The sequence below is a fragment of the Trachinotus anak genome, unplaced genomic scaffold, assembly GCF_046630095.1.
Source record: "Trachinotus anak isolate AG129_WGS33_773 ecotype Australia unplaced genomic scaffold, CSIRO_AGI_Tana_v1 ptg000013l, whole genome shotgun sequence".
NCBI classification, from domain to species: Eukaryota; Metazoa; Chordata; class Actinopteri; order Carangiformes; family Carangidae; genus Trachinotus; species Trachinotus anak.
In genome coordinates this window covers 12668700-12691665 of record NW_027273864.1, presented here as the reverse complement: position 1 = coordinate 12691665, position 22966 = coordinate 12668700, and the positions used below count along the sequence as shown (strand labels likewise).

At 44.2% G+C, this 22966-nt stretch overlaps 1 protein-coding gene across 4 annotated transcripts in view; it reads left to right on the top strand.

Moving 5' to 3' along the window:
- Nucleotides 1–22966, top strand: part of foxp4 (forkhead box P4) — an 89611-nt gene that overhangs the window by 28752 nt on the left and 37893 nt on the right. For all 4 annotated transcript variants that reach the window (XM_071493816.1, XM_071493818.1, XM_071493817.1 and 1 more), the window contains exons 2-3: nucleotides 5199–5378; nucleotides 21721–21810. In XM_071493816.1, coding sequence (XP_071349917.1) covers nucleotides 5208–5378; nucleotides 21721–21810 — 261 coding nt within the window. In that variant the 5' untranslated portion in view covers nucleotides 5199–5207. The remainder of the gene's footprint in view (nucleotides 1–5198; nucleotides 5379–21720; nucleotides 21811–22966) is intronic.

The following is a 22966-nucleotide window of genomic DNA, read 5'->3' as shown; positions in this document are numbered from 1 at the left end:
TGTGTGTGTGCTCGATTGTGTGAGAATGTGTGTGTGTGTGTTATTCCTTCAGCTTTCCTCTGACCTCATTTCTCTTTTATTGAAGCTAATACACGTCAGCTCAGAAATGCCACGCAGATATCCCTCCTGTCTCTCTTCCTTTCCTTTCACCTCCTGTCATTCTTTCAGAGTCAAGAGAGTAGAGAATATTGTAGAAGACATATGGCACATATAGGTTGTAGTTGTTAGCTATACTTTTTATATATATATATATATACATATATTGGTTTTAAGCCTAGATCACAGTTTTTTTTAATGTGTTGATGTTAAACACAAAGATCCCAAACTTCAAATTAAATTAAATACATATTTTTTTCTTAGCAATTCACTAACAAGATGATGCCATCTCAAGCCTTTAGAGCAAGGCAGTAAAAATGTGCATCTCAATTGGTAAACTGAAAAAGAGAAATTCACCTTTTCGGAACGGCTGAATTGCAGTGGTGCAGCAGGGCAGATTTGCGCAAGAAAATTCATGAACCGTCTTTCACAAAATAATTTGTTTAATTGCATTTAGGGTGACGCTGTTCTTCGAATCGATATGTCTTGACACGTGCAAGGTAGCCAAATTAATTCAATAGTTGAATATCTGCTTGCATGAAAAGATAAAGAGGAAGGTGCTTTAGTAGCAGGATATGAAGGAGGTGTAGCGCTGTGCTGGAAACTTTGCCCTGAAACTATGATTATACAAAAACACCTTGTCTCTCCGAGTCACTGCTGCAGTATCATCTGTAACATTAATAATTCAACTTCTGTTTACTTACTTCTTTTTTATTTTCCCTTGTACACATGACACCACTAGTTGCTTCACTGTAACAGACATTATATTTATTTATTTTTTGTTGCATTTCATTTTGTTCCATGCTCCTGGTTGCCTCTCTTACGCAAGAGATAAATGGAGACATAAGAGCCCAAACTTGATAGTTGGGTTTGTTCTGGGGTTTAGGGTTGAACCAAGATTCCCTCAGGGCCAGTGTCACAGTTTATTTAGTGGAGGAGTCTTTGCCAGCTTGCAGCGCTAGATTGTGAGAATAAGGGTGTGTACATGTTTACTAAATTATGATCTTTCTGTGTATTCCAGTGTTCATGTCCCTGTCAAAGCATAGACATAAAAAGAGCTGAGACTCTCTGTGATGCTTTTAAGAGACAAACCCTGGTGCTGCTGCACTGACAGTAAATAGGACACTTTGTGGACACAATGACAGCAACCAGGGTAAGTTTTTTCATGTGTGTTTTTTAGTTCGTGACTGTCAATTATAATGAAATAAAGCCCCTTTGGGTGTATCAGCTAAACCAAATATTTTATGAATCCACACAGCCACTCATTGTCAACAGAGGCTCCTCCAAATTCTGTTTCCTGATTACAAAACAGGTTAGAGCTCCAATTCCTCAGATTCCTGTCTCAGGAAGAGTGTCTCTTTTGTTCACAAATATTGATTGAACTATCAAAGATTATAGAAATAACCTGTGTGGATTCTATTTCAGGGTGAAAACTTTAATGTTTTCCAGGGTTGAACATGCCACTAGTTACCAGGCATAACCAGAGGGAGAAAGACAGCGTGCCGAGAGTAGGAGAAAGACAGATAATTCAAGAGTCAGATGAAAGAAGACAGATGATGGAGTGTAGATACTGGTACAGACAATTTTTCCCTTACCCCCTCCCTCCTTCTCTCTCCTCCCCTCACTTTCCCTCCCACCCTTATTCCCTCAGTTCTTTGCCTAATAAGCAGCGTTCCTGTGAGCTGATGCAAGGCGGAGGAAACAGAACAGGCGTTCTGGGACTGCTGGAAATATTCCCACATGAGGCATAACATGATAAAGACTTATTATCTCACTAAGCTGCTGTAAACACAGATGCACACATAAATGCACACTGTACACAACTCTCTCTCACACAAACACACGCACACACACACATTCACAGAAAGTGAAACTGGTCCGGCTTTAGGGCTCTGACGAGCAGTGACCAGGAGGAATCTGACAGAGCCAATCCCTCTAACAAAGCCTGAGAGTCAGCCGTGGTGAGCCAGCTCACTGGGCATTTGGCTCGGCTTGTTTGAACTCCACACACCCAGAGCAGTGGGAAGGAACAGACGGAGAGTTCTGGGTTCTGATTATTATTAGAGCTAAATTTTCGGGAACATCTGAACAAGCTACGTGTTGAAACAGGACTCATCCCAGCTCCTCTCCGCTCATCAATCACACCACACACACACATAAACACATGCACCTAGCATTTGCTGTGAGCTAATCCATTACAGTTCAAAGGTAGGTGTCAGCCTCTTAGACAAACACATGCACACACACGCACACATGCACACACACTCACACACACACACACGTGTATACACCGGAGTCATCAGAAACATGTTGAGTCCCATTTCCCTTCTTGTCTTCTCTATCCCAATTAAAAGGCAAAGGAGGCCTTTTATTTCCCTCTCCTCCAAACGCATTCTTTATCTCTCTGATCTGCGCTCCTCCCTCCCTCCCTCGGTCCCCTCGGGGTAGTGGGAATGTCTCTCCCCACACTCTCTCAGGTCAGGGGTTCAGCTGGAGGGGGTCTGAGCATGTAGAGAGATCGAGAGAGGGAGAAAGAGACACACAGAAGAGTGAGTAGCGGGTTGAGGCAGGCCTATGCACGGGCAGCTCCTCCTCGCTACCAGAAACACTTAAACTTAAAGCAGTGTATGTGTGTGTGTGTGCATGTGTGTGAGTGTGTGTGTATCATAGCCCTAATACTTCAGGCTAGATTTATGCCCCTGCCTTTTTCCCGACCTCCATTACACCAGCTTATATACACCCATTACAGGATATGACAGAGTACACACCCTTTAGAGGAGCGTACCACATTGCCTGTGTGTCTGTGTGTGTGAGAGAGAGGGCACGCGCTCACGTCTTTACACACTCCCCACTTTCCCATTAGGTCCTTGTCCACCTGCGAGCTCGGTCTCTCTGTCTGTCTTTATCTCTATTCCCCTCATTGCTAATAAGGTCAATGAGGAAGAGTAAGAAGCAGATGGGTGTACAGTACATTACAGCACAGTGCGGAATAGTGTGGGCTAGGTAGCAGGCCGGTGATTCATGCTTAGTGAGACATGTGATGATGTGAGGAGTTTCTACTGCGGTACAAAGTCAGTGGACTCCGCGGTGGGATCTGTTGATCACTCAGCGCGATGCTTTGGTTCATAATATTACCTCAGGGAGCAGTTTGACCTAGCAGGGGTCTGGACGGAGGCGGGAGGAGATTGGAAGGAGGGAGAATGAAGAAGGGAGAGAGCATTGGGAAGACAAGTGAGGTTGGAGATTAAATGACTAGCTTTAAATGTCACAATAATGCTCTACTTCTCAGTCTTAACTTAACAGGCAGATGGGTGCCAGGTGGGAGACAGGGAGGGGGAGTCAATGGGGAAGGAAAAATACTGCAGTGTGATTTGTAGTTTTCAAGTGGCGCTGGACTGCACTGTGAAATCTGTCTATAAGCATCTGGTACTTTTTAAGGTTTAGTTGACCCTTATTCTCATGAACGTGACAAGTAGAGTAACGCCATGAGGTTATTACTTCAAATTTGGTACAGATATGTCAGATGTATAGTGTAACTTGACTGGCTGGTGAAGGCGGTAATTCTACTTCAACTTGTCACAAGATCTGCAGTAGACGGAGATGCTCAGTTGCCATAGAGAAGTAGTTTAAGGACCTCTTGTCCATGTTAAAAGTTGAGTTCAGGGGTTTGTTTTAGACCTTGGAAACAGCAGTTGACAAAGACAGGTTTACCACTCTGAACCACATTTCTGTAAAAAAAATAAATAAATGAATACAATTTCTCACTTACCTCAGAGGCATCAAAACCATACACATTTATTGTTTTGTCTGGTCAGGCTGTAAGAAATCCGTGTCTGAAACTGACACTATCCCAAATGATTGTGGGTGGAATTTTGTTTGTCCTGCTCCAAAATGAAAAATAATATTTGAAAAATTCTACAGCAATAGGTCTTTCCAGAAAAGAATACTTGGGTTAAGCCTTAGACCTTACTGATTTTTATTTGGTGAAATGACAAATTTCAGTGGAATTTTTAAAATGTCTTTTTTCAGTGCACTGGCACAAGAAATCTGTTCTTCTCCATTGTATTGAGGCAACAGCAGAAAATTCAGTGACTCCTCAGAGGAAAGGAAAAGTTAGATTCCCCCATGAAATGGCTTTTATTGTTTCCCCAGAAGGCATGTGTTGTACGCCTCTGAAAAACTCACTCGCACACAGGTGGCGGGTAGAATGTCTCGATGGCGTTTTGTGTACCCACTCCGGGTTGCTGAAATAAAAGCAGTAGAACTTTCCCCTTTAAAACTATGCGCTTGTGTGTGTTAATTTCTAAAACTGGATGAGGCAGAAAGGCGAGATTGAGCTTGTCATTAGGAGTTCACAGCCTGCGTGCTTGTCTGAAGGTTTGTTTTGTTTTGTATTATAGCTGCCTTGTGTGTGTTCTGCACACGTATGTGTGTGTCTCTGTGTCTCCTCTCTCCCACGCTCAGGCTCCTAACGATGGCAAATGTGCCTGTGTGTTTGCGAGGCGTTGTTTCTCAAAAACAACAACACATCCAGGAACGGCTCGTTTTGTCGGGTTTTGTGGAGGGAACACGCTCTAATTAGAGAGGCCCTATGAAGGTGCATCAAACAGATCTTTCTCAAAGACCAACCTGCTCATGGCTCACACACAGCGCGCACATGCCACCTCTGATTATTGGAGAATGTGTGTGTTATTTAACTATATAGCAGAGTATTAACTGCCTTGTCAGTTTAGATTTGCTGCATGTCTGATCTAAATCTATGGATACGCTCCTAGGCACACATTTACATGCATACAAAAAAGTGTCTGCTTCAGGTGTTGCTTTGTGGCCACTTGGGCATGTTTGTGTGTAGGTGGTTCCAAAAGACCAAAAGCCCTTTTCACAAAGTACACATGCACTCACACAAGCACAAAAACACACACAATTCATGTCTCTATCTCAGTGTGTGTTTACTTTACTTTCCTGCCTTGTTTGTTCACTCAGATGGGAGCAGGCTTTCTGCTCAAACTGCCCAGGTCACTTTTGTTCAATCGTTGTGTTGTCTTGTGCCTCCAACTCTCTCCCCACCCCCCAACTCCCTCCTCCCACCTCTCCGTTCTCAGGTGCCAGTGATGATGGTGGAATCAGCCTCTGAGACCATTCGAACGACGCCGTCCAACCAGAACGGAGTCAGCAGCCTCAGCAGCCAATCAGATGGAGGGGGAGGTAGAGAGGGCGGGTCTAACGGAGACACCAACGGGGAGATCAGTCCAGTCGACTTACTGCACCTGCAGCAACAACAGGTGTGTGTGTGTGTGTGTGTGTGTGTAGGGCACGTGACATTTTGTTTATGTGTCTACGTGTATACATGAGCTTTTGAGACTTGTTTCGCAACACCTCCCTCTTGTGCAACAGGTGCATACAGTCTATATGATACCTCACCTAGAACAGCATGTACACACCAGGCCGTTACATAATGTACAGATGTGACAACAAGTAGTCAGCCACACTCTGGTAATTGTCAGCCTTGTATGTGCAAACGGTGAAAAGCTCTGACAGGTTGGCTCGTCAGTGCTTTAATTATCCGACGCTCATAACGTGCCAGCTAACTCCACAGGGAAAAAGTTTGCCATAATAATTCATAAGCACGTGGATCCCACTCAGACATTATTACGCATTTCTGGCTGGGAAAAAAGTGGTGGACATACCTGCCGTTTAAGCTCTGCCTAGGTGAGAGACGCCATTTTGTCTTGTTGTGGGGGATCATACATACACTGGAATATTCTCACAACAGCACGCGCACACTCCGTTTGCGGTTCAGACGCACAAGGAGTGTGTGTGTCACAGTTGTGGAGAGAGAAGTCTTTCTGTTATTTTTTCACTGATCCATCAAGTTTGTGTTTGTGTGTGTTTGACACGTCAGCATGTAGTGTCTCCAGTAATGCTATTTATCTTGCCTCCTGTGCGTCAGTTCCCCTTCCAAACACACACCCCCATCCCTCCATACACACACACACACACTCACACACTCACACTCACACACACACACATGCACTCACATACTGGCCACTGTGTCAAATGGAATTTCCAAACTTCCCGGAACGTCTTGGATCAAATTCTACATTTTTACTTCTCATTCCCCCAAAAATCCACATAGCTCTTCTCTGATTGCTCTCTGAAGGACCCAGGCCTTCACACATAGCAGACAGACACACACACACACACACACACACACACACACACATATGCACACGTGCACACATACACACACCCACAAATGTTTTTTCAACCAGAGGTCTCTACATTAGTCATTTGTCCATAACCGCACAAGAATGTCTGCTGAGTTTTGTCATCTAATGATGGAAACTCACTGATTCATGCTTTTCAGTCACTGATGTAGCATTTGCTGCAATTGATGAAGAGATTAAGAGAGAAGAAATTCACTTGTTTATGCACTGGCTCTATGAACATGTAGGAAATATTTATATCTCTCTCACTCTCTCGTTCTGCTTGTGTGTGTGTTTGTATATATATATATGTGTGTGTGTGTGTCATGTCCGCCCATCACAGAGGGTAAGTGTGAGTTCTGGGCTCACCGACACCAGCTGAGTTTCTAGTTGAGGAAACCCAGAGGGAAAAAAAAATCAAGGGTTTCCTCCCTGCTGCTAAAATTATTCCCCCTAATTATAATGATGGAGCCTTAGGTGAATGAAGAACACTCAAGGCCCTTCACTCCTGTCCTGCTCTCCCTCCTCCTTCCCCTGACTGCATCCTCACCCTGCTTCCTCAGCAACCTTCGGCCGAGGACACACACACACATGGCCGTGCACAAATGCACACATATAAACACTAAACCTGTAGCTCATACAAAGCAGGTCTTTATTCTCTTGGACGTGTCTCTGCTCTCTATGTTTTTGCACCTGTGTGTGTGTACATGTGTGTGTGTGTGTGTGCGCATGCTGGTATTTCCTCTCTTGAGCGGGTTACCAACCACAAACATACCTCCCTCTCTCTTTCCATCTTTTTCTCTTCCTCTCCCTCACTGTACTTCTTTTTCCTTCTATCCGCTGTGGACCATGAAAGACAAGCACAACCTTTCCTCCAGATCCCAACCCTACCTCACAAAAACTGTTACTTTTCACATATAGCAGTAAATACACAGTAATTTATTGTAGTAATTCCCTCCTTAAAGCTTTCCGTTAAACTCACTTTGCACAAATTACAAAGATTTCACTTTTGCACCTTATTCTTTGGACAAAGTAAAGGTTGATTTCTGTATTTTGGTGGATGTTAATTTTGCCTGCATTTTATGATGCATAGTGCATAACAATCATTGTGTGTCATGACACCCTCTCGTTCCCAGAGCAAACACACACAGAGACAGAGACAGACATGGAGGCAGGCATAATGAAGAGCTCACACTACGTAAACCTGAAATTTGTAAGAGCTCGTCACAATGAGAGTCACAATCTATTATCATATTTTGTTCATATTTTGCCTTCGTCTTTGTGTCTGTGTCCCTGTCATCTCTGATCAGTTTCACCAGCCTTTGGTCGCTTTCATACACCTCTCTTTTCCCTCACCCTCCCTCCCCCCCTGGATCAGATGGGGGTTCTGTGCCACTGAGCACTGTAGAGTGGCTGCTCTAATACCACAGCCAGCTGATTTTTTTTTTCTCATCCACCTCTTTTATCTCACTCTTCCGTCTATCTGCATTTATTTTATCCAAAATTCAAGGCCTTGATAAGTAGTTAGTAGAGTAGAAGTGTTATGACCTCGGTTTGTGTTACGTGTCTGCTTGTAAATTAAACAGGGTTTGAAACGGAATATGCAAAACGTTATTAGATTTTATATTCTTAGATATAGATTAGATACAGATATTATTTCTTTAATCATATCTACCTTTTAAACACAAAGTGTCACTCAAAAATGTGTTTCCTGTTTCTCACACTGACCATTCTAGTTTCAGAAGCTTTATCTTAGAGGTCTTTTACTTTTTCATCCCTCGTTCCATCACACCTCTTGATGTAATTAAGTTTTTGCTAGGTGGCTGTATTTCTTTGCCCACTGCTCATAAAATCAATACTGTTTGATACAAACAGCCCCTATACCAACACTGGTTACCTGACAACATTATATAAGAACCTGCTTCCTTGCTTCAACCTGAAAGTCTTGGATACTCCTCCTCCTCCTTCTTCTCCTCTTCTTCCTCTTGCTCCTTTCTGCTCCATGGTTGAATCTCTCACCTGAAGGTGCAGTGCAGACTAGTGTTGGTGCTTAAACACCATGCCAGTGTGCACTGGAGCAGAAAAGACACACCGACACACCGACACACACACACACAGACACAGACACAGACACAGACACATACACATACACACACAACTCCTGACAGCGCGGTGTTGTCAGAACACAAAGCCGTCTTTTCCTCGGGCCCCTTGGGAACCTGAGAGAAATCACAGCCATCTCCAGTCGTCAGATCCCTCCACCGTCCTCTCTCTGTCTTCTGTCTCACTCTCCCTGTGTCTCCATTTTTCTGTGATCCTTTTTATAGATAGATAGATAGATAGATAGATAGATAGATAGATAGATAGATAGATAGAGAAGAGGGTCACAGGTAGATGCTGGATGGTCAGTGGCCATAATAGAGCAGTGGGTGAGCAGAGAGGAGGGATTGGGGATGTGGGACATATAGCCAGAGGGAATGTAGGTAAAAGGAGGGGTAAAGAGGCAGCACATTGGGGGGAGGAGGGCATTGGAGGGCTGGAGAGGAGGAATAGGGGGACGAGGGAGGGGTGTAACGCTGAGACGTGTCAGAAAAGGGCGCCTGGGCCTCCCTGTGGAATGTGGCCTGTCTGCCTCCCCAGAAAGAACAGAGCTGGAGAGAGGGAAGAGAGAGAGAAGAAAGGGAAGAGGGGGCGAAGACCAGTTCTGCCCCATCATCGAGGGGAGAGAGGAGGGAGTGGAGGGAAAACAAAGAGCGGAGTTATAGGGTGAGAGGAAGGAGAGGTGGAAAAGTGAGAGTGCAGCGTAGAGCGTATGGCACTTTGTCGAGGTGCTGGGCACGGGTGTAGACATGAAATGATGCATGGCAGAGGAGAAATGTAAGCAGGATAAATCCTAACAAACCTCAAAGTGTGTGTGTGTGTGTGTGGGTGGGTGGGTGGAGGTTGCTCTGACGAGAACCAGGTGTCTTCAATTCTTGCCTTTTCCTTACGTCCCTCATCCCCCTTTTTTTTATTTTTTTTGTGCAGATGTGAGTCCATACTTTAAGCACCGTCACTCCCCTCTCGCCTCTGTTCTCACTCATTTCTGTCTCCTCCTTTTCCCTCACCATCAATTAATCACCTCTGCTGTTCCAGCAGCTACAGTAGTAGCGGCTAGTGGTGACGGGCGGAGAAGAAGGGAAAGTAGAAGGGAGCAGAAAGAAACTGCTGAAAACTGTGACAAAAAGGTGCCATTTCCTCTTAGGAGTGCCACTTGTCGGTTGACTAAACCATCCACTGAGGGTTTTTTCCTCTTTCTCCTTCTCTCTGTCTTTTTCTCGCTCTTGCTCTTAACTCACTCTTACGTGCAAATAGAAAGTGAGAAGCAGATTGTAGCGGTGGTCTCCCTTCCCCAAGGGTTTAAAAGGAACATTGGTTGAGAAAAAGGCAGCCTTAGAAATTGGTTTGGAGCTTCGATCCCCACTCCCATTTGTCATGTTCTATTTTTTCCTTAGCGCTTCCCTTTTTGCTCTCTCACATGCACACACACACACACACACACACACGTACTGACAATCTTTGTTTCGCTCTCTCTCTCATACACACGCATACACACACAGGCAGTTATACACATGCACCGAGCTGATGTGAGTTAATGAAGGGTGTAATTAAGGAGCCACAGTGATGACTGGAGATTGGGGGGAGCCGATACAGATCTCAGATATACACAAACACTGATGATAGATAGCTGTTTCGTGTGTATGCACATGTGCAGAAGTGTGCATTTGATGCCGGGAGTGCTTTGCGGACAGATGTGTGAGATTGGTGTGTGTGTTAATAGACGATGAGAGATGCTGGACGATTCCGATAACGTATGGCTTCCTGTTAGGTTGGCTAGACTGAGTAATTATGGCCTGCATAGATGGAAGTGGGGAGATTTTTGAGACATGTGTGATTCTACAGCTCCGGCTGCCAGGCCTTTGCTAAATTATGGGAGGTGAATGTCGGTCACTCGGACAGTTATGTCCTGTTTGACCTCCAGCTCTCCACCGGAGTTCACTTTCAGGTCAGGAGTGCAGAGGAGACGAAGGTGAAGGAGAGGCTGGAGGAGAGGAGGAGCTGGGAAAGGAAAAAAAAAAGACATTTTCAGACACATTTTCTGGTTTGTTAGTGCAGCGGGATTTCATTTAATTACATTATGCTTGCATTTTGTGCATGTGCATGACAGGTTGTGTCCCATGTGTGTATGTGTGTCATTTTCCTGTCTGTCTGTATGTCTGTCTGCACACGTAATCCTTGTGTATGTGTGTGTGTATGCATGTATCCGTCTGTCGTGTGTGCGGGCCAGTAAATCAGTCCCAGGCCTCTCTCTGAGTGCTGTCACCTCCTAAAAGCTTTCCCTAGGTCTGGGCCTGGCCTTCCTCTTTATGTTTGAGGTCAGTGTAGTTCACAGGTCACCAGAGGTCATGCTGAGACAGAGGAGGGGCAAGTTGGGGTTGCCTAGCATCACAGAACACCCACTGCTGTTACCGTGGCAATACAAAGAAACCTATACAACACCAACTTCCTCTAAGAGTCTTAAAGCACCAGCAGCTCCCTTTATCCATCTTCTTTGACTTTTACCTCCCTTTATTTTTCCTTGTCATTAGGATCTGTTTGTACTGATTGATTCAGACTGTTACTTGGTGTTACACCTGTAAACACACACACAATGCTACTAACACACCTGCACGTACAAAACTAATGATCACTGATGTGATTCACATGACTCCTCTTCCTCATGTTCATCATTCAGTGACTTTTTCACACATTGAGTCCTAATTCTGAGATGCTGAGATGTTGTATTTATGAGCACCCATAAAAATTCTTTACTGCTTTTTCCAGCTAGGCCATTGAGTGTTGGAGAATCCACTGAGTGAGAGCTGGAGAGTAGATTTTTGTTCTCACTATTGATGTCCTTTCAATTCCTCCCTTTTGTATTTCTCCATTCTATGACCTCTTTATACACTTTCATTCTCTAAATACAGCATAATGTTCCAGAGGCACAAACATGGTTTGACACATTTCTGAAATCACAGCTAATAGACATGTTATAATTTTCACACCGAGTCCACTAAAAATGTGAAATCTACATAACTATCATTAAGGTTTGTCGTCTAAGTTGTTCCAAAGCAGAATGCTACAGGGCTAAAAGTCTGAAAGGATAAAGCTGAGACGGACAGTGGACATGGTCCACCAGGCCAAATCAGCCAGCATGGACACAGTCACGGTTGGTTGACGCAACCAGCCAAGAGGCTCAGAGACAAGAATAGACAGATACCAGCAGAAGAAGAAGGATGTGTGTATGTGTGTGTGTGTGTGTGTGTGTGTATTTGTCCTGCCTCTGTTGTGGAGACTGAGTTATATACACACACATCCCTAGGCACCTGAAAGGGTTAGGCTGGGTTTGGTTGCCATGGGAGTGTTTGGAAGCACTTACACTGACTGTGCTGTCAGGTAAATAACACACACATGTACACACACACCCTCACACATGAGCCGGGATGGACACTCTTCATGGAGAAGTTTCTGAGGGGTGAAAAAGTCGATTGTTGACTCTCACTCTTCAGAAAGTATCGCCATGGTGACTGAAGCCTTTTTTTTAAGAGATCAAAGGTCAGCGAGCAAAGCTGCATGACCTCATTACTATTACTGGTCATGACACTGAGATGTGACTCTGTGTCTATGTGTGTGTGTGTGTGTGTGTGTGTGGAGGGGGGGGGGGGCCTGTTCATATTGTTTATCGTCTACTCTCTTCTCTGTCAAAAAGCAGCAGCCATAATTGGTTTTAATTGACAGCTGCTTAGATGCACAGTTTCATAGTTCATTAGGGGAGAAGCACTCAAACAAGAAAGCATTAGTTTACAACTCCCCCACCCACACAGGTCACACAAAAGCTTCATATCTTGGTCCTTGTCTCCTCTCTTTTCTTAAAGTCCTTACTTGTTCATTCCCTCACTCTGGACTCACAGAAAGAGACAGACACCGAGTGGGGAACAGGAGAAGGTAAAGAGTAAAGACAAAATGTGCAACACTTACAAGGCTGCTAAGCAAGTAGTTACCCTGGAAACAGTCGAGAGCCCGGGATGAACACAATGAACACACACACATATACACACCACGCACACAATAGCAGCAGAGGCCTAAAGTGTTGCTAATTAGCTAGTCTGTGCTGGTTCTTTGTGTGAGCCATTTTAAAGGAGAGATTAGAGTCAACAGGGAGGAGGAGAGGAATGTTGCTTCTCTCTCTCTCCTTCTTTCGTTGGCTTTCTTCTGCAGCTCTGGGACCGTGCACGACGGCCTTTTTCCACCTGATTGACAGAATAGCATTTGTTGTCTTGTTAGTGAAGTTTTCCATGACTCAGAACATATGAAATAAAATTAGCACAGTTAAACTACACTTTAGGTATAGCATGGTAGCAACTGGAGTATTGAGATAAAGCATAAAAATTGACATCAGCAAATAACAAACCTGCTTTTCTCGCAGTGTTTCACCCAATTTAAGTAACATGATAATGTGTCAATGTAAAGTGAATCAGAAGTTTCTTCTCAGTTGCCTTCTAACTAGGATGCCATAAATGCGGCTCTAAAATCATGCTCATTCAAGGACAGTTCTCTTAATAAAAAAAACAATTTTATATAACACTTAGTCACTACTTTTATTGTTTTATAATTAATACCAGAAAGGTTAACATTCATTTTAATTCTATTATGTAAACTACTTATGAGAATTGACAAAAACTTTGTGTGTGTGTGTGCATGACGGCATCAAGTATGGAGGATCAAAGCTGAACCAGGCAGTAGTGCTGCAAAATGTCTTAACCATAATAAAGTTTGGGAAATAGCATTGTTTGTTTAGTTTTTTTTGCTTGCACATTCAAATTAACTGGTTTAGTTAGTACAGATAAACTGGTGACTGGTGAGAAAAAAAAAAAACCATTTGGTTGTTCAGGTTGCTGTTGTGTAACAGAATCACCATTTTGCCAAATCTCTAAATAAAGTTTTGAGTAAGACAAACTAATATTAGTGATATAAAAGTCAGCCAAGTTTTACAGGGCTGGAAAAAGAAATGAAAATTGTACTGGGCTTTGAGTTATTTTAAATTGAAAAATGTGCCTGATCACATCTGGATGGATTGCCCCTCTTACTAAATCACATATTCTAGCGCGTGTACACACACACACACACACACTTCCCCATTTCCCTTTTATAAAGCACACACCAGCACTTCTTCTCATTTGGGGAAGTTAAAGATTTTGTGCTTGTTTAGGAGCTTAACTTGTCGTACAGCTGCCAGCCTTTGCTGTGTTTTGCTTGCCCACTTCTGGTGTTTGTGTGTGCGTGGTAAGGGTGGGTGTGAGGGTGTGTCCATCTCCATCTCCACAGCCACAACCAGGTGTGAAAACCCTCTGAACCAAAAACATGAAAGAGTTTTATTTCCACTGAAGCAGGCAGGCAGACTAATACTTTTGCAGGCCACTGACTGGGAACGTGTTTTTCTGTTTAACCAATAGGCGTCCTTATGTGTGTGTATGTCTGTGTATGCATGTGCACATGGCAGACAGTCTCTGTTTGTGTATGTATGTGTTTTCCCTCTGTCTCCTGAGCTGAGTCTTGGCAGTGTCTTGCATGTGTTATTAGTTTGATTTTTTTTTTTTTTGGGTTATTAATAATAACAGTTAAACGGTTTCCATATGTGAGGCCTGGTTGCCAGGCTAGTGCTATCCTCATCATGGGCTGGCCTCGCACAGTCTCCCCTCTCAGGAGTTGCTCTTGTTGGGCAGGAGAAGCAGCTTAAACTCTGGAGGTCACCCAATAAAGACCTAACACCTAAGTGGCCTTGTCTTCCCAGGAGCATGACCAAACTACTTAACTGTCCTACCTTATACAGGATGAGGGCTAAATATTACAAGGTACGCTGTGTGTGTGTGTGTGTGTGGTGTGTGGTGTGTGTGTGTGTGTGTGTTTTCCGCTGTGGGCTGGGTCTTTCTGGAGTGAGACCTTCCTCTCTTGCCAAACGAGCTGTGTTGAAAACCACAGGGAAACTGCATATGTGTATATAATGTATGACGTGTGTTTGTGTGTGTGTATCTGTGTGTGTGTGTGTGTGTGTGTGTGAGGAAACTGCTGTAGAGCTATTTGCCATCAATTAGCCGCCTGGACTGAGATGAGGCCTACAGTTCAGAGGGAGCTGCTTTTATATTCTCAGGAAGGGAGTTTCTCTCCTAATTGTCTATCTCTCGATGCCCCTTTGCTTTCACTTAACAGAGAAAAGCTGACAACATCTCCTTAGTAGGATTTTTTTCTGTGTGTGTGTGTGTGTGTGCATGATGATGAATTGTGTCATGATATAGAGCAGTCCTGGGTATTCAGTCAGCTCCTTTTTATGGCCGTGCGTATACCCCTGTGAATCAATAGAAACATTAGATGAGTGTAGGGACATAGTTGAAGGGGAGAGGTTTTCTCGTTTCACAAAACAGTTTTGAACTGAAGAGAACCATCTGGAAAACGGCAGGGTCCCCGGAGTTTAGAACAGGTCCCTTTTGTGAAAAATAGGATGTAAAAAAAAAAAAATCTAAAATCAGCCAGGGTTTTCAAACATTACGGCATATTTTGAAGTTCTTTTGGAGTTTGTGAGTTTTTATGGCGTTGGCTCTTGAACGCGGTCTTTCCTCTCTTTAATGGTCAGTCTGGAACCAGACAAGCTTGCTTCAGCCGTTTTAAAACCTCAGCTCTCGAACGGTGCCTTTATATTGCGGAAACATTACATTAAATAGCTGAACGGGATTGCGGCTGGCTGGTATTTCTGAAGGTGTCCCAGATAGTTCCAGCTCGACGGCGGCCTAAACAGATTGAGGTATTCAGTGCCGCTCAAGCTCATATATTGGTGGACAACTGGTTTGAAGTCCACGTTGCTATGAGCGAAAACAAATGGCAGGAAAGCTGGTGAAGGGAGGCCGGAAAGACCTGATTAATACCAGAAAAAGAGAAGGCGTACGTGAGGAAGAGTTGGAGGAAAGGGGCGAACTCTTGGCAGCGCACAGTTTATTTGTAACCCACCATGAAATTGAACGGCTTTAGCAGGCTTTGCTTTAGGCTGCCCCTTACCCCTGTATGTTTACCCCCTGGAAACCCCTGATCTGTCCTAAATATATATACTACTCCCTGTGTCCCTACCCCTTGATCCACAGTAAATCTGCATCTCACTTTAAAGAGTTACAATGTGATCTAAAATTTGTGTGTTTTTGACAAATTAGCTCTTCCATTGTTGTATCCACTATGAACAAATTAAGCCATGATTGACAATTAAATATTTTCTCCCAAGGGTTTTTCACAACAGTATTGTTACTAAGGAGTAACTTACATTTTTGCCCCAACATAATCCTGCAAATTTCCCATTAAATTGAACGTCTGGAGGAAAATATGAGCATCATTGAAATCAGCTGCTGTAGCGTTTGTTTGGAATAAAAACTTCCAGACTTTGGCCTTGATGGTGCATGATTAACAACCACAACAAGTTACAAGACAGTCAATCCACTATGCTATTTACAGCAACTACACAAAACTGTGTAGTGTAGATATTGATGAAAAAAAAATGCTACATGCAACAAATATATTATAACCATTTCTTAAATGTAGGTGCTAATCCTAAATGTGGCTTTACCTTTATCTACGCAACCCACTCCCACAGCTGCTGTCACAGCAGTGAGTGTTTGACTGACAGTAAAGGGAAGGCGAGGGTCCTCTCATAAGGCCAACAGCTGCATTCATAAAGTTCGGTTTCCATTGGTAGGCCTGGACAGTCTATTTTAGGGCCTTCGTCTAACCCATATCTCCTCTCAGAATTTACTGTGGTGAATAAGGGTATGGATAACAGATTTCTGGAGAAAGAAAGAGAGAGACAGGGTGGGGGGTGGGTGGGTGGGTAGGGCACAAGAAAGACAAAATACTTGGAGGGACGCCAGCCAAACTTTTGTGAGTTATACTTTATATGGAGAGGCGTAGTGAGGGCAAGAGACAGATCGGGTGATGTTGACGGAGAGAAAGAAAGTAGGAGTGATCTGGGAAAGCACTCTGGTTTTTGTGGTGACTGACAGTGATGCATTTGATACATGAGATTCCACCGCGGGTGTAACCAAGCCTTCATTCAAAAATGCCCCTAAGTCACCTCCTCAGTAATCTGACTTTGTGCACAGTGTGTGTGGGTGTACATACTGGGCCATCCTCTGAAGGCAGGTGAGCTGCTACTGTACAGTGTATCATCATCCTCTTAACAAATTTACATGCTTTGTAGATTGTGTTACATCTGTTCAGTCTTGTTTCATCTTCGTCTCTGATCATGATTCCCCCGGAGTATCCAGAGAAAGAGAAGGAATCAAAGATGAGAGATTTAGAGGAAGAAAAACTAGTAGAGAGTAGAAATACCGAGTCAGAAGGAGAGAGTGAATTAAAGTCGAAGGTTGGGAGATTTATTGGAGTTTCAAGGTGTTTTTTGGTGCCAAAGTGAGGAGGCGTATTGAACATGGATACAAGGGATCACCGAGGTGACCCATGAGGATGGCAGCATCGACGCAGCTTTAGCTTGGCTTTCAGCTTCAATGACAACACTCCAGAAAGGAGATATAGGGGAAAAGGGAAGTCAGTGTAAGAGGAAAAAAAAAGAGAGGATCCACCGCTCCTTTCTGAACCCGGTCTCTCCCACTGATCCAAAATCAGAGAGCATGCAGGCCTGTAGAGAAGCAGCAGGGTGTGACAAGCTCTTTTCTACGTCTTCACCTTGTATCTTTCTACCCATCTCTCCATCTATCGTTCTCTCAAGGGGAAGAAAAGGGATAGAGGAGTGGAGGAGCAGTGCATTACAAGCCTCTCTTCCCAGGCTGCTGAGCTTGTAAGGCAGACAGGGGGATACTTGTTTGGCACAGTCGAGATGTGAAACATCTGAATCACTTGCTTAGTCTAGCCTGGTTTAGCTCCGTCGTGGACAGATGAAAACATGAGCCTCTCACTCACCCTCACTTGTGCTCTTTACTTTTTTTTTTTGCACTCTCTTCTTCTGGGTCTAAGAGTGAAGAAATCCGATACCACCTGCCTCCCCCTTGCCCTTCCTAACTCCTTACCCTCCTCCTCCTCCTTCTCCCCCAAGGACAGCCCACTGTCTGCCCCGGGGGCTGTTTATCTATGGGGGGGGGGGGGGGAGAAGGAGAGGGTAGAAGGGGGACGGGTTTGTTTCGTTTCGGCCGTCAACAATGGACCTCAGTCAGTGCTGACGGATTACTCCAACATATGGTACCCACCTGTCTCTCTCTCTCTCTCTCTCTCTCTCTCTCTCCCTCTCCCTCTCCCTCCCCCTCCTCCCTCTTCCCCCTCCGTCTGTTTAGATTTCTTTGCTTATTCCTGCGTTCTCTCTCCCTGTCTCACCCAAACACACTGGGCGGATTAGAGGCCAGATTCATCACACACGCAGACCTGTTTGCTTTAGCAACCTGAGCCAAGTACAGGCGCACACACACGCACACACACACACGCACACACGCACACACACACACACACACACACCTATCTAAGGAGACCTGACCTTGTTACATCCTGGTTGTTACTTTTTTTCCCTTATCTGAGATTCAACTCATAACTTGACGTCTCAACCATGTTAGGTGCACACACACACACACACACACACACAGCAAAATTAAATTTCTATCCATTTCTTCTAATGGATTCTCTAACTGCCCCATCAACCCTCCCTCCTTTCAAAGAAACATGGTTGTCAGCCATTTTTCGGGAATCCTGTTAAGGAGAGAAACTAGCATTTACGGTATGTGTGTGTGTTTGTGTAGGTGTGTGTGTGTGCACACGTGTGTGTGTGTGTGTGTGTGACCCTGCTGAATTAAAAAATGCACTGTTATTAAAGGCTGTGTCAGAGGCGATGATTTACAGAGGGGAGCGATGACAAGTCAGAAGAACTCACACACTGAACTGACACACACACACACATACACACACACACACACACAAACTCACACTGTGCTCTCAGGCCTCCAAGCTGAGCAGTGACCTCCTCACCCCTCCTTCCCCTTCCTCCTCCTCCTCCCTCCCTCTCTCACTCTAATAAAACCTGTCTGACACCACTGATATGTGTGTGTGTGTGTGCGCACGTGTGTGTGTGCGTTCCGCGGCAGCACAAAGACTCTGTTGTTGGGCCTCCCTCTTAGGCCTCCCTCATATTTTCTTTAAAGGTGCAGTGCGCCCCCAAGAATGCCACAGGGGGAGTGGGGAGTTGGGGTTGGGGAAGTCTAGGTGGAGCTGGTGTGTGTCTGTGTGTGTGTGTGTGCGCGTGTGTAGGTGGGTGAGTGTAGGGGGGGCATTCTCCACAATGCTGCAGCTCAACCAGGTCACAGAGAGAAAAAAGCAAGGAGTGAATGTGAAGAGGAGAAGAGAAAGAGAGGGGTCAAAGAAGAGGAGTGCTTCTTGACAAAGTAGATATGAGAGAGTTTGGCTTCAGTTGGTGCCCTCTCTCTCTCTCTCTCTCTCTCTCTCTCTCTCTCTCTCTCTCTCTATCTATCTCTTTCCTTCTCTCGCTGTCTCTTTCTCTCTCAGTGAGGTAATATCATTTCTTTTGTTTGTAGATGAGCTCATATATATATATATATATATATATATATATATATATATATATATATATATATATATATATATATATATATATATATATATATAAGAAAATAGGAGGTCCATTATCTTCTATCCTGGAACACCTCAGGGTGTATTATCGCTCTTATGCAGTATTTTTACCACAGTGTAAGAGCTGTGTTTGAGGGTGATCATCTTTTCACCGCCTCCAAGCAGAATTGTCTCCTGATGATATGATCATTTGTAGGTTAAATTAATGATGCCAGGAATATTGTAATTAGAGGCCGACAAATTAGATATTGAGGTTTACACAAAAAGCATATATGTATGTTGTAGTTTGCAATTTCTCTACATGTATATGTCAAATCTCTTATTAATGTTGCAGCTCTGAATTACAGTTTTAATGGACACCTGTCAGCCAGTTCTGAACAGTTTTTTTCCCCCTGTGGTTATGTGACCAAATTTTTAAAATACCATCTTTACATTAGGTAATTCTCAATCATTTTGCCTCTTAGCTGTGTGGCACATTTGAATAAACCAGTATCTAAATCCACAATGCAAACATTGTTTAAATATCTAGAGAGTCACGGCTTCATTAGTAGTCCTTGTCTCTCTCTCTCTCTCTCTCACACACACACACACATCCATGAATACAGGCATAGGAGAGGAGACAGGCATCACCTCTGCTTGGTTGTAGCGTTTATGAAAGCCATAAATGGCTCTTTAATATAGTGGTAATCAGGGTGGTAATTTGGGTGGAATTGTCCCTTATTGTTGCCAGACATGCCTCCTCAACTCCTGCCAACACACACACGCATGCACACACACACATACACTCAGACAAACACACACTCTCACTCTCGGGCAGACAGGGTGTTCAAGGAGTAATTCACACCACATGCCAACAAACTGGGCGGTTGTGTGTTTTTTTTGGTGTTTCTATGTGTGTGTGTGTGTGTATGTCTGTTCCTGCTTTAATGCTGAGGTCAAACCAGTAAATGGGAGGGGGTTCCCAAGATTTTTGTTAAAGTGTTAAAATACATGTGTGTGTACGTATGTGTATGTGTTTGTATAGGCACATCCACAGCCACATCTGTGTGTGTGTGTGTGTTTTAATTGCGGTCTCAGCAAAAGTAGCAAGTGTGCTCGATACAGATGGTTTTCATCACTCTGACTGCACAGAGAACGTCTCTCTCTTTCTGTCTCCCTCTAATCTCCCCTCTCTGTTTTTGCAATTAAACATTACTTAATGTACCCGAGCTTCTAATTTGACAAATCATTAAATATGTGACTGTGTGCTGTACTATTTCACAGCGTTACAATTTTCACAAGTTGTGAAATGATGCACAGCTACAGGAGAAAAAAAAACAAAACTGATTTCTGGCGCTGCATGGTTGAGTAAGAGCTTCCATGGTAAAGAACATCCTTCATTCTGGCCGTTAATTTGTGGTGTCCACACACACGCACACACACGCACACACACGCACACACACACACACGCCCACACACACACACACACACACACACACACACACACACACACACACACACAGACTTTCATAAATCAATATTTACTAAGGAACCTTTCCCCTTTTGAGTGAGAGGAAGCAAATGTGCATCCTGCTGTCTCCCCTCTCACACCCCTCTGTCATGAGGTTGTGCTTGCGTGTGTGTGTGTGTGTGTGTTATGAGCTGCTTCGCAGTTACTGTAAGTGCGAGGCGGTGTGTTTTGACATGGATGTTTTCTTGTTTTGTTTTCGGAGACGTTCAGACCTTCCAACAAAAACGATCCATTCCTCGGGGGCTGATTTGTCTTGATGACAGAGAGCTTGAGCCTTTAACACCGCAAACAAGCGACACAGCAAAGAATAGAGAGAAATATTATGAGACAGTGAAAGACAGTTTATAATACAATCAAGGGTGAGGAGGAAGGTAGCAGGCACAAAGGAGATATGAGGAGAGACAGTGGGAGGGATGGCTGAGGTAGCATTGTTGAAAGGATGAATCGGCAGCACTCAAGGGCAAAGTGAACGCATGAAGACAGAGAGCTAGAGAGCGATGGTGTTACTGGCTTGAATAGACAGCACTGGAGGGCAGAGAGGAGAGAAATGGGAAGAGGAGGGGGAACGAAAGAGAGAGGTGGGTGGGTGGTGGTTAGTCACAGCTCTTTAGGGCACATCAGGGCAAATGGTTCCTTACATCACTCTGACACACGCAAACACAGAGCAACTGACACACATGAAGATCTGCTGACACACTTTTGCCTCAGAGGATGTGGAAAACCCACTTTGCACCTTCCTCTGAAAGGAGAGGAGGTGGAGGTGGAGGTGGAGAAGAGGCACGGAAGAGAGAGGAGAAACAAAGAATGGAAAGAGGAGATGGCCAGAGACTGGAGTTAAAGAAGGTTTTGAATGAGTTGGGATGAATTCAGTCACGTAGACACACGCGCACGCACACGAGAGCAGATACACATACTTGAGCATACTGTGTGTGCCAGGCAGACGTCTCAGGTTGAGGAAATCAGACCTGACAGCTTGGCAAACTGAGAAGGTGTAGAGAGTGGCCAGTATGAGGGAGTGTTTTTCTGTTTGTCTTTTATCTAAATTAAAAAAGTTTGAACAGACTCACGTGCGCTTCTTTTTGAACTTTGAGAGTAAAGTCTACCTCTGAAAGGTGTGTTACTTTTATGAGTGTGTTGTTGTATTTAAATGTTGAAAATATTTTACTGTATGTTAATGATGAACATCTTGTCATCTCTATCTCTTGCTCACAGGCGCTCCAGGCAGCCAGACAGTTCCTCCTCCAGCAGGCCTCTGGACTCAACTCCCCTGGCAGCAACGAGGTCAAACAGAGCCCTGTGCAGGTCAGAGCACACACACACACACACACACACACACACACACACACACAACCCAAGTGTTGCTTTGTCAGAATCTGTATATTATTAAGGCCCCTGGCTGCTGCAGCTTCGCCTTCACCAACCTGCCACGTCAACTACACTGTGATGATATAGACGCATACTTTTCGCTCCCTTTCTCTCCCTCTGTCTGTGTCTCGCTCTTTCTGTGAGTGCATGTGTGGGTCATTGTTAGTGTGTCTGTGAGTGTGAATGTGAGTGTGAGCGTGTGTGTGTATGTGTGTGTGTGTGTGAATGAGGTCTTTGTAGTGATTGGGTAGCGAGCTGTTTTCAGAGTTGAATTCCACAGTAAGCAGAGAGAGTGGGGTTAGCTGGAGTGCAGGATCCCCACTGAAAGACACTTGAGGAGACACCCACACACACACACACACACATTATTACTATCAGTGTATGCTGATAAATATCACATGTGACATTACCTCTGGCGGTTCTTTACAATTATGTGATGTGCAGAGTGCATGCACAAGTGTGATTTGTAGCTGTGTCTCATATCAATAAAGTGGGGCCATGGGTCTACTAGAGCAGCAAGCTGTCTGGCTATTGCACTGCTCTTCTCATTAACGTGCCACATGACAAACAGACAGCTGGACCATTGCAATATGGGGAATGAAGAAAGAGATGGAAGAGAGAAAAGACGGATGCAAGTCAGAGGCAAGGATGAGGTCAGATTTCATTTGTGTCTGAAGCCAGTGAGATGCTCCTGGTAAAAAAAAAAAAACCTTTTCACATGTTAAGGTAATAAAATGTGTAGGATATCTAGATACAGGCACTTATTTCCAGCTTTGTTGTAGAGCGATATGCTTGAAATGGCACCTGCACATGATAAAACATAAAGTCCATACTTCATGGGAGCATTTTCATTTGTTCTCATAAATATTTGGTGTTGGGTCATGTTTTTCCAGGAAAACCCCTCTGGTGCACGGAAACTGCCTTTTATATTTCCGGCAGCAGCAAGCGGGGTTTGTTTGGAATAAACAGAGGAAGAGCTGAGTGTTTACCATGAACAGCAGTGGCCTCCATGACAGAGCAGAAAAAGAAAAACTAAGCTCATATGGCATCCAAAAAAAAGTCCAACAGAAAAAGATTTTGCACTGTTGATCTC